This window comes from Chiloscyllium plagiosum, chromosome 9 (genome assembly GCF_004010195.1).
Source record: "Chiloscyllium plagiosum isolate BGI_BamShark_2017 chromosome 9, ASM401019v2, whole genome shotgun sequence".
NCBI classification, from domain to species: Eukaryota; Metazoa; Chordata; class Chondrichthyes; order Orectolobiformes; family Hemiscylliidae; genus Chiloscyllium; species Chiloscyllium plagiosum.
The window spans coordinates 29,194,903-29,210,640 of NC_057718.1; the positions used below are offsets into that span (position 1 = coordinate 29,194,903).

Here is a 15,738-nt window from a genome sequence, read left to right on the forward strand (position 1 = left end):
GGACAGCCTACCAACCTTCAGGTTCACAGGATGGCCGACCCACCCTCCAGCTCTTGGGGTGACAGCTTTCAAGACGACCCATGAGCCTCCCAGCTCACAGCAAGGCCTGCCAGACCTAGGGACATGCAAGACCCATAATACAGTTAGTTACCAAAAAAAGAGTCCTTTCTGGTACACAGTCCAAATCTATATAGTCTTCAAGATATAGAATGCATTTCCAGGAAGAGTCCACTCCAGTATACAATGTGCATTGTCAGAAATAGAGTCCACTCCAAACTGCAGAGTCCATTGCTAAAAACAGAGTCCGCAACCAAGGGCAGAGTCCACTCCTGAAGGCAGCAAATGCACACCCCACAGCACACAGGTGTTCAGTTCTGTCTCCATGGAGTCCTGACCCAGCCTTGGAAAACCAGGGCCACTCACAGGAACATAGTACAGGTGCAGTTAACTCACAGGGGTTTGGTCCACTCCTGAAGGCAAGATATTCTCCAAAACCCCAGGATACAGCAAGTGCTCACCTCCCAGCACACACAGGTGTTCAATCTTCAGAGGCCCAGTCCCAGGGCTAGGCCTCCCCACAGGAACAGCTCCTCTGGTAAAATGGATGTCTTCCACAAGGACTCAGTCCAAACACCAAAAACAGTGAGGATACATACAAAAAAAAACAAAGAAAACTAGAGTCCAAGGGCTAAGCCCTACCATAAAATCCAACCCAAAGTTAACAAACCCAATCAAGAACCTCATAGTTTACAAGGTCAACCTGGTCCCAATCACTACAGTGACTTGCACTTTTTTCAGGTTTAAAATAATCATCAGGGAGATCTTCTGCACACAAAACTTAAATCATATCCAAACTCGAAATTTGAGGAGGCACAACAGGCAACTCTCTGAGATCATTTAAAGGAACAATTGAACATAATGACAGGATGCTCTATTTGGTTTAAATTGAGATGCATTGGCTACACAATATTCCTTTTCTACATTTATTTTGTTAGAAGAGAAACGTGAGACAAAAATAAAGCTATCACATTACTAGTATGTTACAACTTTATGATGCAACAGCCAATTACTGCAAAGCTCACTTTAATCCACAGAGTGTAGTGGCTAACACATCTATGATTACTGCCCACTACATGAAACATCATGCACAGATAACAAACGTGCCCATCACATACTACACTATTGCAACTGATACAAATAGCATCACACATCCATTTGTGCACAAACACCCCAAATATATTGAGCAGTAATGGAAATATTTGTGTATTGAATGATGTACATCATGTAATTAATACATACACAGATAAACACACAATAATAGTGTACCAGTAATGTGAACTGTAGAAGATGAGTTACTTTCAGTTGCTTAACCAATATGCAAATTTTCTGTTTGTACATGGTCAAATATGCATGTGCATCAACCTGAGAATGAAAATAAGTTACAATCTGGTCATAGCATTTTCTTTGACTTGGTGTGCACATAATAAAAAACATACTTGAAGGTTGCAGAAGTCCTCCTACTACATTTCAATGTCTCAGTGTTGCATCGAGATGATGAAAGATTAGAATGACAGTGATACTGCAATGAAAAACCTTACCTTGCCACAAGCGACCAATGAAAGTGCTAATTGATACCACAGGTGAAATTCATCGAATGCAAACTTCATTGCTCTCTCCAAGCACTGAGGAAAGAAATATTTCAAGATGAGATGCATACTTGATAAATAAGCCAATAAAAGGAAGTTGATAACAAGAATACTATAATTCCTACTTGACAAATGTACATCACGAATGGAAATCAGGGACAGAAGATCTGGGTTCAAGTTTTGCCTACTCTAGAGTTGTGTCATAACATGAGACTACCAGACCCAGGAGCAGAAGTAGGCAATTCAACCCATCTAGTTTGCTCCACCATTCAATAAGATCATAGCTGATCCTCAATTCCACTTACCTCTCTTTTCCCCAAAACTCTTTATTGCATTATTGATTAAAAATGTCTCTCTCAGTCTCAAATATACTTAGTAACTCAGCCTCAACAGCTTTCTACAGTAAAGAACTCCATAACTTCGCTACCCTCTTACAGCAGAAATATGGAACCCCTTCTTCTGAGGTAACATCCTTTGGTCCACATCTAGGAACCCTCCAACCACAAGAGATGAACTCGGATTTCACCAGTTTCCTCATTTCCCCTCCCCCCACCTTGTCTCAGTCAAATCCATCGAACTCAGCACCGCCTTCCTAACCTGCAATCTTCTTCCTGACCTCTTCGCCCCCAGTCTGACCTATCACCCTCACCTTGACCTCTTTCCACCTATCGCATTTCCGACACCCCTCCCCCAAGTCCCTCCTCCCTACCTTTTATCTTAGCCTGCTGGACAAACTTTCCTCATTCATCTCCTGTTCCCTGGATGCTACCTGACCTGCTGCGCTTTTCCAGCAACACATTTTCAGCTTGGTTCACATCTACCCTGTCAAGTTTCTGTAGAATCCTGTACATTTTAATAAGCTCACCGATCATTCTTCAATACTTCAACAAGTACATGCCCAATCTACTCAACCTTCTCTCATAAGACAGTGTGACCAAACTTACAAAAGCTGAGTGAATATTCTCTGTACTGACTCCAAGCCAGAATAGAATACCCTTTATTGTCATGTGCACTCGAATGGTGCAGTGAAAAGTTTGTGATGTTGCCGCTTTGGCACCAGCTTAGGTACAGGGTATAGGATATCTAAATAGATACTTAAGTATTTGTTACAGAACTGAAAGAATAAGAAAATAGTCAAGCATAGGAATACAAAGTTTTAAAAAGTACTCAAATTAGTTGAAGTCCAGAATAAGAATAAAAAGTATCTTTTAAAAGTACTCAAATTACAGTCTGTGCCCACAGGGCTTCAGAACTTGAAGCCTCGCTGCCTCCTCGCGCTGGCTTCCGGCCCACAACTTGCCTCCAGGACCCATCTCTCAGGCTGGAGCCCAATGTGAGAGGCAGTCCAAGCCCAGGCCAGCCTGGGAGATGGGTCCTAGAGGCGAGTTGCAGGCTGCAGCCTGATGCAGGAGGCAATCCAAGCCCAGGCCAGCCTGGGAGGAGAGTCCTGGAGGTGAGTTACAGGCCAGACGCCAGCGCAAGGAGTTAGCGAGGCCTTGAGGTAGGAAGCCGTGCAAACACAGACAGTAATTTGAGAACTTTTTAAAGATAGCGTCTGGCTCCGGCCCGTAACTCGCCTCCCACTCTGACATGGTCTCCAACCCCTCTCCCTTGCCTGGACGATGACACACCTCTCCCAGTCTCCGTTCCCTCTGGGTAATTGTTTATGAAGTTAAAAGTTGGGTGTGGGTGGTGTGGGTTGAGTGGGGGAGAAAACTGCAGAAAAGAGAAAGAAAGAATGAAAGAAAGAACAAACGAAAGGAGCTGGCAAAGCAAAGAAGCTCTGGCTGGAGTGTCCTGCTCTGGCACCAGCTTACATCTCACTGCAGCACATCTTTCTTTAAAGACAAGCCCTAAAACTGTTCACAGTATCCAAGTTGGGATCTGACTACTGTCTTGTACGGTTTCAGCAAAACCTCCCTACATTTATACTCCATTCCCTTTGAAATAAAGTTCAACATTCTATTTGCCTTCCCTTTTACCTGCTGGATGCTGGCTTTTTGTGACTCATGTCTGAACAGGTTGATTAAAAATATCTATTCCGATATTAGGGCCATCAGGATCTCAAAACATTCACCAAATAATAAGGGATTTTTATTGCACTTGCTCTGACGCAAACGTTGGAACAGTCCAACAATGCAAAGGTTATTCTTTGTTTCACATTATAATTATGCCATCTAGTGGGCCTATGAATGAGCGAACGTACAGTTGGAGCTCAGCTAAAATTATGAAGTGAATACAGGACTTTAACAAGCTACTCAGTTCCATGTGTCATATTGGTGCTTCTGCTTCAAATGAACCTAAAACTATAAAATTGTCCTCTGTGACTTTTGTCAGGAAGAGTAATAAAGTAGACAAGGCGTTCATTCATAACTCTAGCCAGACGCTCCATGTTTTACTGGCAGATGTGGAACACGATCAAATTCATTCATGTACAGAGCCTCACAACACTTATTACCTTTGCTCATGTGCTGCGTATGCCCAAGACAAGGCACTAATGTGCATTTTAAGAAGGAACAAAAAAAAATTATCATCAGGGATCAAGAGAAAACATCTTCCTATCAATTACTGCTTTTAGCACTTAATCACCTCAGTTAAGTTTCATACCCGAGAGAGAAAACAGCAAGGATTTCAACTGAGGCTTGAATATGCACTACTGGCTCAACTGTACAGCTGCAAACCTTACTCAGGAGAAAGTGCCCTGAGCCACTGAATTATCATTTCAAATGGGAAAGTGTATCCTGGACTCATGTCCATTATCTCCAAAAAACAATGTGCCAAGGTCGACTGTTTAAAAGGCCTGAGCAATGTTTCGGGTCTTTGTACCAGTTATAACAAAAACATTAAGGTCTTCTAGTCCTCACTGTCCATGTCCCATCCATACAAACTGATACCAGTTCATGCCCCTGTACCTAGCTCCTGAGGTTTCTTACATCATCCATGCCAACCTATGCACCTATACCTACACTATGGCCCCTCAAACCCTCCATGTCAACCTACATCCTTCTAACCAGCAGTCCAAAGTTAGTTAAACTCCCTACGCTAACATAATGCCAAATCACCCAGTAACTACCATAAGCTGACTCAGAAGCCAGGTTGAGATGTAGCAAGATAATATTCTTGGTACTATCTATTATACTCTTCACTATTAAAAAGCCAATTTACTTTATTTAAATGTCTTCAAATACTTAATCCCTTAGATAAAACATAAATATTTGTATCAATAGCAAAACATCAAAAACAATAGGTCCCTTTATAATCACTTCTCCTGTCAATCAAGAGGGAAGATATAGGTCCCTTTCCGATTGTACATTGCATAAGTAGCTAAACAGTAGTTATACTATAATGATAACCTTAAAGTCTTTGTCAACAAACAGCAACTGAAATTTTAGGCACTAATTATTATCAACTAAGAATCACAGTGGCCTTTTTCTCCCCCAAAACTTCAACGGATTTAAATAACCTGACAGTTTGGTTATGGCTCAATGTTCACTCGCCAATCTCACACATGGACTGGTAAACTAAATGTAGGTTCTGCTTATTTCAAGCTACATGACAGCATTACTTAGCAGACAGATTTACTATGAAAGTTCAGCAACTTTTGGAAGTCGAAAGTACACTAGCAACTCCCTCATAACACATGCTGCAAGCTTGACTGTGCAATGGCTATTGGTAACATGTTCTCCATTTTGATGACTTGGTCGTTAGCATATTCCCTCTTAGAGTGACATCAAAACAAGTTTGACAGCCATAGACCTTACACATGTTCACATCTAACCATAAATAATCCAAAAAAGTGTGCCTGCTCTTTCAAAAGAAAACTTCCGGTAAATTAGACTATTTCATCAAATTGATAATTCCCACAAGTTTTTTCAGATACTTCAGTGACAAAAACTGGGCCCAAGTTAAGACAGCTGCTCTTCAAACATGTTGCTTGCATGAATCACATGCATAAAAATACATCTAGTCCCAATGTCCCCCTACTCCTCCACCTTGACGAAAAGAGTGCATGCTAGATATAAGGAGATGGGGGAACATATGCCCTTCCATCTCTGCAAATATTCAGGGACTTGTGATTTAGTAAACTGCTTTCCTTATATTAACACTCACTACTGAAACAAGAATCAACACTTAAAATTATCTTAGAGAAAAAGTAGATCAGCATGTAGTCCTTTAAAACTTTTAGGACTTGTTTGAAATTAGCCAAGAAATTTAGATTAATGTTTCCTCCTTGATGAAATAGAATTGAGCAGTATGAAGTAATGCACCACGCTAAACTATAGCCTGATACTAAATGGCAAGCTCACAAATACAGACTGCGCAATGAAGCTTACATATATTACTAAAGCGCAGCAAAAAGACTTTTAATTCAAGCCTGCACTATATTATGATGGTGATCCTTTACAGAAGAACTGAAATAAAATTATTGTTTTTCAGAGCTACATATTGATAAATCCTAGAGCAAAGACTGTTTAGCAAAGAGAACACTTGAAGATATGAGATAGTTTACTTGGTGCTCTGTTGTTAGATAACCTTACTCTGAACACTTATCCAACTGTACAATGCATTTTGTGAACATAATTTTTCTTTTTTAAAAAAGTAAATTAAAAGTTCATGAAACACAAAGACATACGACAAAAATTCTCTTTCCTTCAACAAAAAATGTGATTATCGAGTGTTAGCAAGCACATAAAGTGTAAAATGGTTTGATCAAGCACTTTTTTAATAGAATGAAACAGAGTGTATTTTCCCCATGCAATTGTTTCCAATCTTCTAATGATATTAGCGATTCCTCGCTAGTTTATTATTCTAAGAGTATTAATAGCTCTCCAGTAACTTGAACCTCATCAATAATTAAATGTAAATTACAATCTCATGTAAAGGTCTATCTCACTACATCCTGACAACCAAACAACATTTTTCATTCAATTTATGTAAAAGTCAGGATAAAACTGTTGGGATTATTAATTATTTAATGGAAATTACAATAGCTCATTAATTTAACAGTATACATGGGAACCTTTAGACTTTCCCACAGCCAATTCTAAAGTTTGTCTCCCATCTAACAGACAAGAGTAATGTGCACCACATTATCTACCATAATGCCTTCAGGAAAGAATAATAAGCATGCAGCTCAATTTAAAATGAAAGCTGGAACATTCATCTAGAAGTGGCAAAGGAGTTTAATGCGGAGTTCAAAATACACAGGGGGCAACAGGTGAATCTGCCCTTGAAAGATCCCAAACATCTCAGGAAAAATCAATTTTGGGTCAACAAATGAGAAAAAGTTGCCCCCAAAAATAGAAAACACAGAATATGCGAGGAACTGCTTTTCCAATCAAAGTTCCTGTCTCTCTCATGTTTCCTTTTCCAATTCCTCTATTCATTGGTTCCCTCCTTTCTCCTCTTACAGTGGTAGTGGCATCCCCAATATCCCCTGAAATTTCTTCCCCTCTCCTCCTTACCAACCCACTCTGGAGTACAATATTCCCAAAAAAAGAGTATTTGGTCATCATCAGTTTTCTGTTTGTCAAAGCTTGCTGTGCATAAAATGCATAACCTTATAAAACATTATTAATATAATATTGATTACATTACATTCTATTTAATACATAAATTACCATTAACCATTCACTTATGAAAATTGAAGAATAGCTCTCAAATAAATTGTACTGGATAGTTTATTTAGTCTCAAAGAGAACCCTCAAGAGAAAATATTTGGGGACTCCATTCCTACTGCTGTCAGGTTGCATAGACCATAGTTCAGATTCTGAGTCAACAAATCTATGCAAGCCATAAGCTCCTTGTGAATAATAAAATGGGAATTATATCCCACTACAGTATCTGAAAACATTTCTGTTTTCATTACTTTATTCCCTCACCACTATCAATAAAGAGATGGTGCTTGGGGGAGGGAGTAAGTGGGCACGAGTTGATTAATTTGATTGGAGTTTTAAAATTGCTGGACTTGCCCTTTAAAAGGTGATAAACGTTTTATGCGCTGTGGCTGCAGCAACAATCAGGGCCCAAGAGAACAACGACGAGGCTACCCACCACAGATGCTGGTCACAAGTTAATAACTAATAAACCAAATAACAAATTTAGGAGACCATTCCTAAAAGAAAAGTGGTTATAATGCAGAAGTTGCTACTACAGGAGTAATTAAGATAAAAACACTGATGCCATTAAAAGAAAGAGTATGGGTTGGGGTCAAGAAAACTTACTACCAAATGTATAGAGACAGAAAAGGAACTATCAGCCAATGGTTAGCAATTCAGATGTTATGAAGTTGGGAGCCTCACATTTAACTTTTCTTATAGATTTAACCCTCTGCTGGACCTTAGCAACCCACCTGCTCAAGGAAGCTGAGGACAACTTTGGAAAAAAACATGGTTTCACAATAACGACTGGGGGGTCAAATGCAGCAAGAATGCCTTCTTCAATTCACCAACCCCTGAAATTGCCTTCTCTTACTTAGATTACTTAGTGTGGAAACAGGCCCTTCGACCCAACAAGTCCACACCGACCCTCCGAAGAGCACCCACCCAGACCCATTCCCCTACATTTACCCTTTCACCTAACACTGCGGGCAATTTAGCATGGCCAATTCACCTAACCTGCACATTTTTGGACTGTGGGAGGAAGCCGGAGCACCCGGAGGAAACCCACGCAGACACAGGGAGAATGTGCAAACTCCACACAGACAGTTGCCTGAGGCGGGAATTGAACCTGGGTCTCTGGCGCTGTGAGGCAGCAGTGCTAATCACTGTGCCACTGTGCCGCCCCCAGTCCCTTACTCTGGGTGACATCCTTCTTGTAAGAAAATAAAATTAATGGTTTTTCCCTCTGAAATGCCACCCTTGTTAATATCTGTATGAAGATCTCCACTTGGAAAACAGAACAAACATCAAAATCATAAATATAACAATGAATAAATCTAATAAAGAACTCTAAAAAATGTTTTTACCAGATGAAGTAGTTAAGGTGAAAAAAATTGCTGCATTTATAGGGAAGCTGGATAAATACATAAAGGAGAAAGGAATAGAATACACAGATTGGGTTACGTCAAGTAGGATGGAACTTGCATATAAAACATAATAGCAATAGTGATCAGTTGGTCTACTTTTGTGTTGATATTTCAATATAATTTTATGTAATTTGGTTAATGTTGGGGTGTGATTGCCGTTAAGTGTTAGAAATTAATAAATGTTTCAGTAATTATTCAGTGACTATACACAATTATCTTTTTCCTCAGAAGGTAGGACATCTTTCAAAATCACCACATTGCTCATTATTAAAATTGCATGTTTATTCCCTTGATCAGATTCAGGAGATTGCTTCTTGTCAACATGTGGCTAACAAGGGATTGCTCTGAAGATGTACTACATGTTTGACAACTTAAGTGCCAGCTGGATGTCTAGCCATGGCATGACTGATATATTGTTGCTGCTAAGAACTGTGACAACACCAAACAATGAAGGGCAAAATATTAATTTAAAACACGGGAAACCAGGCTTGGAAAAAATCAGCTTTCTGGGTCACTAAAATTTATTGCTGATTGAAGAAACTACTCACTCATGTTGGTTCCTAAGCAACCACCTACTTGGATTTGGCTATCTGCAATACCGCTTTGAGGGTTGCAATAGAGAATTACTGGACCAAATTTAAATTTGAAACAAGATACTTTATTACAAGGCGAAACTGAATTTAAAAAATGTTTTTCATACTATATACTCCTCAGTTGCTTTTCTAAGATGTGCTTTTATGAAATAGATTTACAGAAAATCAGTTGTACAAGATTGTGAGAGTTTACTTCTAACAGTGCTCATATTACCTCCCCTAACACAAGAAACTGAGTACGGATATCATGACACTGAAGAATTCAATAAACGTTCATTATAACTGAAATAAAACAAAAAACTGCAAATGCTGTTGGTCTGAAACAAAAGTAAAATTGCTGGCAAAACTCAGCAGGTCTGGGAAGAAATCAAAGTTAACATTTCAAGTCCAGTGACTCTACATAAAATGCTTGTGTTAATATTAAGCTGTTAGGTTGCAATAGAAGATAATGCTTCCAGTAGACTGTTGTGCTTTAAATAATCTAAATCAAGGTCATAAATGAGATCTCTATATAACCTCAGGTCACAATGTACAGTGATTATGTCATACATACATCCCTTAAAGACATACTGACATATTCATCATGAAACATAAAATCTTTTTTTTGCTGAAAGCTAAAAATCTATCCCGAATCGATTCATATACTTTTTTTAATGACAACACACGCATGTGTTGTCAATTTGATAATTACATTAATTACATTAATAGTGTGAAACTTGAAAGGGTTCAGAAAAGATATACAAGGATGTTGCCAGAGTTGGAAGGTGTGAGCTATAGGGAGAGGCTAAATAGGCTTTGGCTGTTTTCCCTGGAGTATCGGATATTGAGGGGTAACCTTAGAGAGGTCTATAAAATCATAAGGGGCATGGATAGTGTAAACAAACAAGGTCTTTTCCCTAGGTTAGGGAAGTCCAGAACTAGAGGGCATAAGCTTAGGGTGAATGGGGAAAGATTTAAAAAGGACTAAGGAGCAACTGTTTCACCCAAGGGATGGTATGTGTATGGAATGAGCTGCCAGAGGAAGTGGTGGAGGCTGATACAATTACAACATTTAAAAGGCATCAGATGTGAATAGGAAGGATTTAGAGGGATATGGGACAAGTGCTGGCAAATCGGACTGGATTAATTTAGAATATCTGGTCAGCATAGACAAGTTGGACTGAAAGGTCTGTTTACATGCTGTACATTTCTATGACTAATGACATTTCAAAATTTGACAATGTTTGCAGATTTAGCAACTCGCCCTAAAAGTGTTTGTATACCAAAGGAGGTACAGTTGGTCTGGTGAGGTACATGCTGTTCTCTGTTGTACTCATTTGACTAATTTATTGCCTTGCTGGTTGCTGTTGTATAACAGCACTCCATAATCATCAAAGGAGTGTTCATTCACTCTCCATGCAGAATTGGCATTTCGTACATTAGCTTGAGCTAGCATCAGTTCCTTCACAATATAGCACCATGATCAAGACTGATTTATAGGATCAGGGCTGGTTATACATTCTAGAAACCTTTGCTGGTAACTAGCTATTTGCATGTACACATGTGTATGATGCCTGAATTCTGATGAGCAAAGCCAATCTTCTTCACCCAGCTCAAAGAAGGCACTTGAACAAGAGGAGGACAACAGAAGGATTTCAAAGACTCCCAGAAGATCTCCCTCAAGAAATGCAACATGGATGGCAACACATGGGAGATCCTCGTTTGGAAGAACCAGATTCAGAGTAAACTCTGTTGGAAAGGACACAATTCTTTAAGAACATCTGGTTGCAAGAGGAAACATGGAAAAGGAATGCCAATGATCTCAATGCTATGGACCAATTCCAACTCCCAGAAATACCTGTCAAATGTGTGGGTGGAGATGTGGTTCTAGGATCTGGCTTAACAGCTGCACAAGATTCCATAGAATGCATAACCAATGACATAAACTTTCCTAGGTGGTCAATCACACTCATCATTGCTGAAAACGATGATTTGCATTTGTAATTCTAACTTACACTCGTCAATTGCATTGTCTTGGTGGTTCTTTACTTGCTTGATCATCATCATCTCTTTCATTCTTCCCTGACTTTGAAGAAGAATCCCTATACTCAGAATAGTTAGACAATCGGTTGCTAGGCAAGGTCTGAAATTTGTCTTTCGCTTGGTTAACTTTGACCCTCACAGATGTGTTTGCATTTTTGAATTTCCTTAATACTTTCCTTGCTGCCAGTGTTGTGGCATTGTGCAGTCTTGTTGGTCGCCTGTGTCTTCCTCAAAGTCCTAGTTTGGCTTCCGGATCCAGATTTCCTGCATACGTGTGCCCAATGCCCTTGGTGCCATACAACTTTACAAATATCAAGAAATGTTAGGTCCTTTTTGGATAGATGCAACAAACCACATCTGACACAGAGTTTGTAATCTTGGTGTACTTTGCTGATCATAGCAATTGTCTTCACTGTACTTAACGCATGTACTTATTGTTGGCCTGCCACTACCATCTTCATACTGGTGTCCTTTCTCCAGAAATATGTCAAAGGTATGGCACTTTTCTTGTACAAAAGATCCTTCAGAATGTTGTAATTGGTGTGACAATGATGACAATCTCAAATTAGCCTCTTTGAGAGCTTCTCTTCAGGAAGTCACACTCTAGCCCTTGACTGCAGCATCTTGCAACAAGCTGATCAACAGATTCTGGAGGTTGCTGTCTATATGACAGTTGGCGTTTTCTAATCCTGAAGTTAGTTCTTACCTTGAACTTATCTTCAAGAACTTTCAGATTGTTTTGTGATCATCAACCGAAAGACTGGATGTGCTAATTGTGCAAAGCTCACCTTGCCAAACGAAAGCAAGACTTTTGGAGTTCTTTTCTCAAAGCCATCTAGCACTTTATCTATAAAACAGAACTGTATTTGTTCTGTTTCAGAGAACATCTCTGGAACACACGCACTAAAAAACCCCACCACCCTGTGGCCGAACATATTAACTCCCCCTCCCACTCCACCAAGAACATGCAAGCCCTGGCCCTCCTCCACCATCAAATTCTAGCCACCCGATACCTGGAGGAAGAACCCCTCATCTTTCACCTTGGGACCTTCCAACCATATGGGATCAATGCCGATTTCACCAGTTTCCTCATTTCCCAGATCCAACCTTCCAACTCAGCACCGCCCACTTGAACTGTCCTACCTGTCTATCTTACTTCCCACCTATCCGCTCCACCCTCCTCTCTGACCTATCACCTTCGCCCCCACCTTCATTTACCTATTACATTCCCAGCTACCTTCCCACAGGCCCCAGCCTCCCTCCCATTTATCTCTTAGCCCCCTTGGGCCACTCCCTTATTCCTGATGAAGAGTTCATGCTCGAAAGGTCGATTCTCCTGCTCCTCGGATGCTGCCTGATCTGCTGTGCTTTTCCAGCACCACACTTTTCGACTCTGATCTCCAACATCTTCAGTCCTCACTTCCTTCGAGAACTGCATGTGTTGTCTGCAAGACTTTCACTGGATACCCAATCCATAATGAGGTTTCTGCTAACCATGATTTTGCCATAGAAATGCTGGTTCTAATATCTTAAGCTAATTAAAAACTGCTAATTAGGGTCCCTAATTAGAAACTGGTCAAAAATGTACTTCAGCCCTTTTATCTATTTTCCTAATGAAAATAATCTTAAGAATTTCTTGTGACTTCAAAGAATGTACACTCTAACCAAAACATTAGCTCTGTTTTCCTGGTGGTCAGTGTCTCATCTATAGATCTGTGCAACTACTTTTACTCACAGAAACTCACACTGCTTAAGGCTGAGCAGCTCAGCTCTGATAAAGAGCTTATGCCCGAAACATCAACTCTCCTGCTCCTCAGATGCTGCCTGACCTGCTGTGCTTTTCCAGTGCCACACTTTTCAACTCTGATCTCCACCAACTGCAGTCCTCACTTTCTCCTAAGTTTTATGCTGTCCAATGCCATTTGAATCAGCTTTCCAAATATCTAGCAATATATTGCAGTCTTTTACAGATAGGTACTGCTGCAACTATGATGGGAGTTTATTGTCGTGGGATGTTTTACCGATGCAGTAACGCTTATGACATCTCTCATTACATAAGAAACCGAGCATTCATACTATAATGTTGAGGAATCCAAGCAACATTACATTGATTGTTATGTACAAATTTTACATTTCTCAAGCACACAAGTGTTTGTGCTCATATTAAGCTGCTAGGTTAGAACACAGGACCATGCTCCAGTAAACTGTCTTACTCCAAGTGATCGGAGATATGATGGAGTACCAAGATGTTTTAAAACACCTGCAGGTCACATGCTATAATAGTGATGATATCTTGAATATGTGTCTAAAAGACATCATGACATACTGATCTCTGAAACCTAACATAAGTGTCATGAAAGGAAAAGATGTGAGGTATTTAGAGTCAGAGATGTACAGCATTCAAACAGACCCTTCGGTCCAACCCGTCTATGCCAACTAGATATCCCAACCCAATCTAGTCCCACCTGCCAGCACCCGGCCCATATCCCTCCAAACCCTTCCTATTCATATACTCATCCAAATGCCTCTTAAATGTTGCAATTGTACCAGCCTCCACCACTTCCTCTGGCAGCTCATTCCATACACCACCCTCTACATGAAAACGTTGCCCCTTCAATCTCTTTTATATCTTTCCCCTCTCACCTTAAACCTATGCCCTCTAGTTCTTGACTCCCCGACCCAAGGGAAAAGACTTTGCCTATTTATCCTATTCATGCCTCTCATAATTTTGTAAACCTCTATAAGGTCACCCCTCAGCCTCCGATGCTCCAGGGAAAACATGCCCCAGCCTATTTAGCCTCTCCCTATAGCTCAAATCCTCCAAACCTGGCAACATCCTTGTAAATCTTTTCTGAACCCTTTCAAGTTTCACAACATCTTTCCGATAGGAAGACCAGCATTGCATGCAATATTCCAACAGTGGCCTAACCAATGTCCTGTACAGCTGCAACATTACCTATCAACTCCTGTACTCAATACTCTGACCAATAAAGGAAAGCAAACCAAACACCTTCTTCACTATCCTATCTATCTGCAACTCCACTTTCAAGGAGCGATGAACCTGCGCTTTTGAAAGCTGGAAACAGTCATACTGACTGTCCTATTGTCTCTTGTTGGTTATAAAAGTACTAAATGAAATGAGTCTGTACCAACTCAGTCCAGGCTTAGTGGGTATTCATCAATAACAAACCCCCTATATTTTGGCTGTGTCTCTCAGCTAAGAGTAGTTGGGAAGTTTCTATGTGATGAGGAGAAAGTGAGGTCTGCAGATGCTGGAGATCAAAGTTGAAACTTTATTGCTGGAACAGCACAGCAGGTCAGGCAGCATCCAGGGAACAGGAGATTCGACGTTTCGGGCACAGGCCCTTCTTCAGGAACTGAAGAAGGGCCTGTGCCCGAAACGTCGAATCTCCTGTTCCCTGGATGCTGCCTGACCTGCTGTGCTGTTCCAGCAATAAAGTTTCAACAAGTTTCTATGTGATAAATTATATGCGAACATATATGGCTTGGATCTTAGGTGATATGTTCCAGGATACCACACATCTGCAAGTGTTGGTATAATCTTATAAATAGACAGAGCTCCATATCGCATCTTCCTAATTTGTTTTAAGCTCAGATCGTGGATAGAAGAGGGACAGGAATGGTTGTTGGAGGTTCCTGGTTACAGATGTTTCAGTAAGATTAGGGAGGGTAGTAAAAAAGGAGGGGGTCTCGCGTTGCTAATTAGAAATGGTATAATGGCTGCAGAAAGGCAGTTCGAGGGGGATCTGCCTATGGGCTGAAGTCAGAAATAGGAAAGGAGCAGTCACCTTGTTGGGTGTTTACTATAGGCCCCCCAATAGCAGCAGAGATGTGGAGAAACAGATTGGGAAACAGATTTTGGAAAGGTGCAGAAGCCACAGGGTAGTAGTCATGGGCGATTTCAACTTCCCAAATATTGATTGGACGGGGCGGTGTTTGTGCAGTGTGTCCAGGAAGCTTTTCTAACTCAGTATGTAGATTGTCCGACCAGAGGGGAGCCCATATTGGATTTGGTACTCGGTAACAAACCAGGACAAGTGATGGGCTTGTTAGTGGGTGAGCATTGTGGTGATGGTGAACACAATTCTGTGACTTTCACCTTGGTTATGGAGAGAGATAGGTGCATGCAACAGGGTAGGTTTTACAACTGGGGGAGCTGTCAGGGAAGGATGTCATCGAAATGTGGAACGTTTTCAAGGAACAGATACTACGTGTCCTTGATTATGTATGCACCTGTAAGGCAGGAAAGAAATGGTCATGTGAGGGAACCTTGGTTGACGAGGGAGGTTGAATATCTAGTAAAGAGGAAGAAGGAGGTTTACATAAGGCTGAGGAAACAAGGTTTAGACAGAGCGTTGTAGGGATACAGGATAGCCAGGAGGGAGCTGAAGAAAGGGATTAGGAGAGCTAAGAGAGGGCATGAAAAATC

The 15,738-nt window shown here is 40.7% G+C and overlaps 1 protein-coding gene across 7 annotated transcripts in view; it reads right to left on the bottom strand.

Moving 5' to 3' along the window:
* The window catches only part of LOC122552723 (tetratricopeptide repeat protein 7A-like), a 421,938-nt gene that overhangs the window by 301,083 nt on the left and 105,117 nt on the right, over positions 1 to 15,738 (bottom strand). For all 7 annotated transcript variants that reach the window (XR_006312460.1, XR_006312459.1, XM_043695624.1 and 4 more), the window contains one exon: positions 1,599 to 1,682. Coding sequence is in view for 5 of the 7 variants with exons in the window: in XM_043695624.1 (XP_043551559.1) it covers positions 1,599 to 1,682 (84 nt within the window). In the remaining 2 variants the exon portion in view is untranslated. The remainder of the gene's footprint in view (positions 1 to 1,598; positions 1,683 to 15,738) is intronic.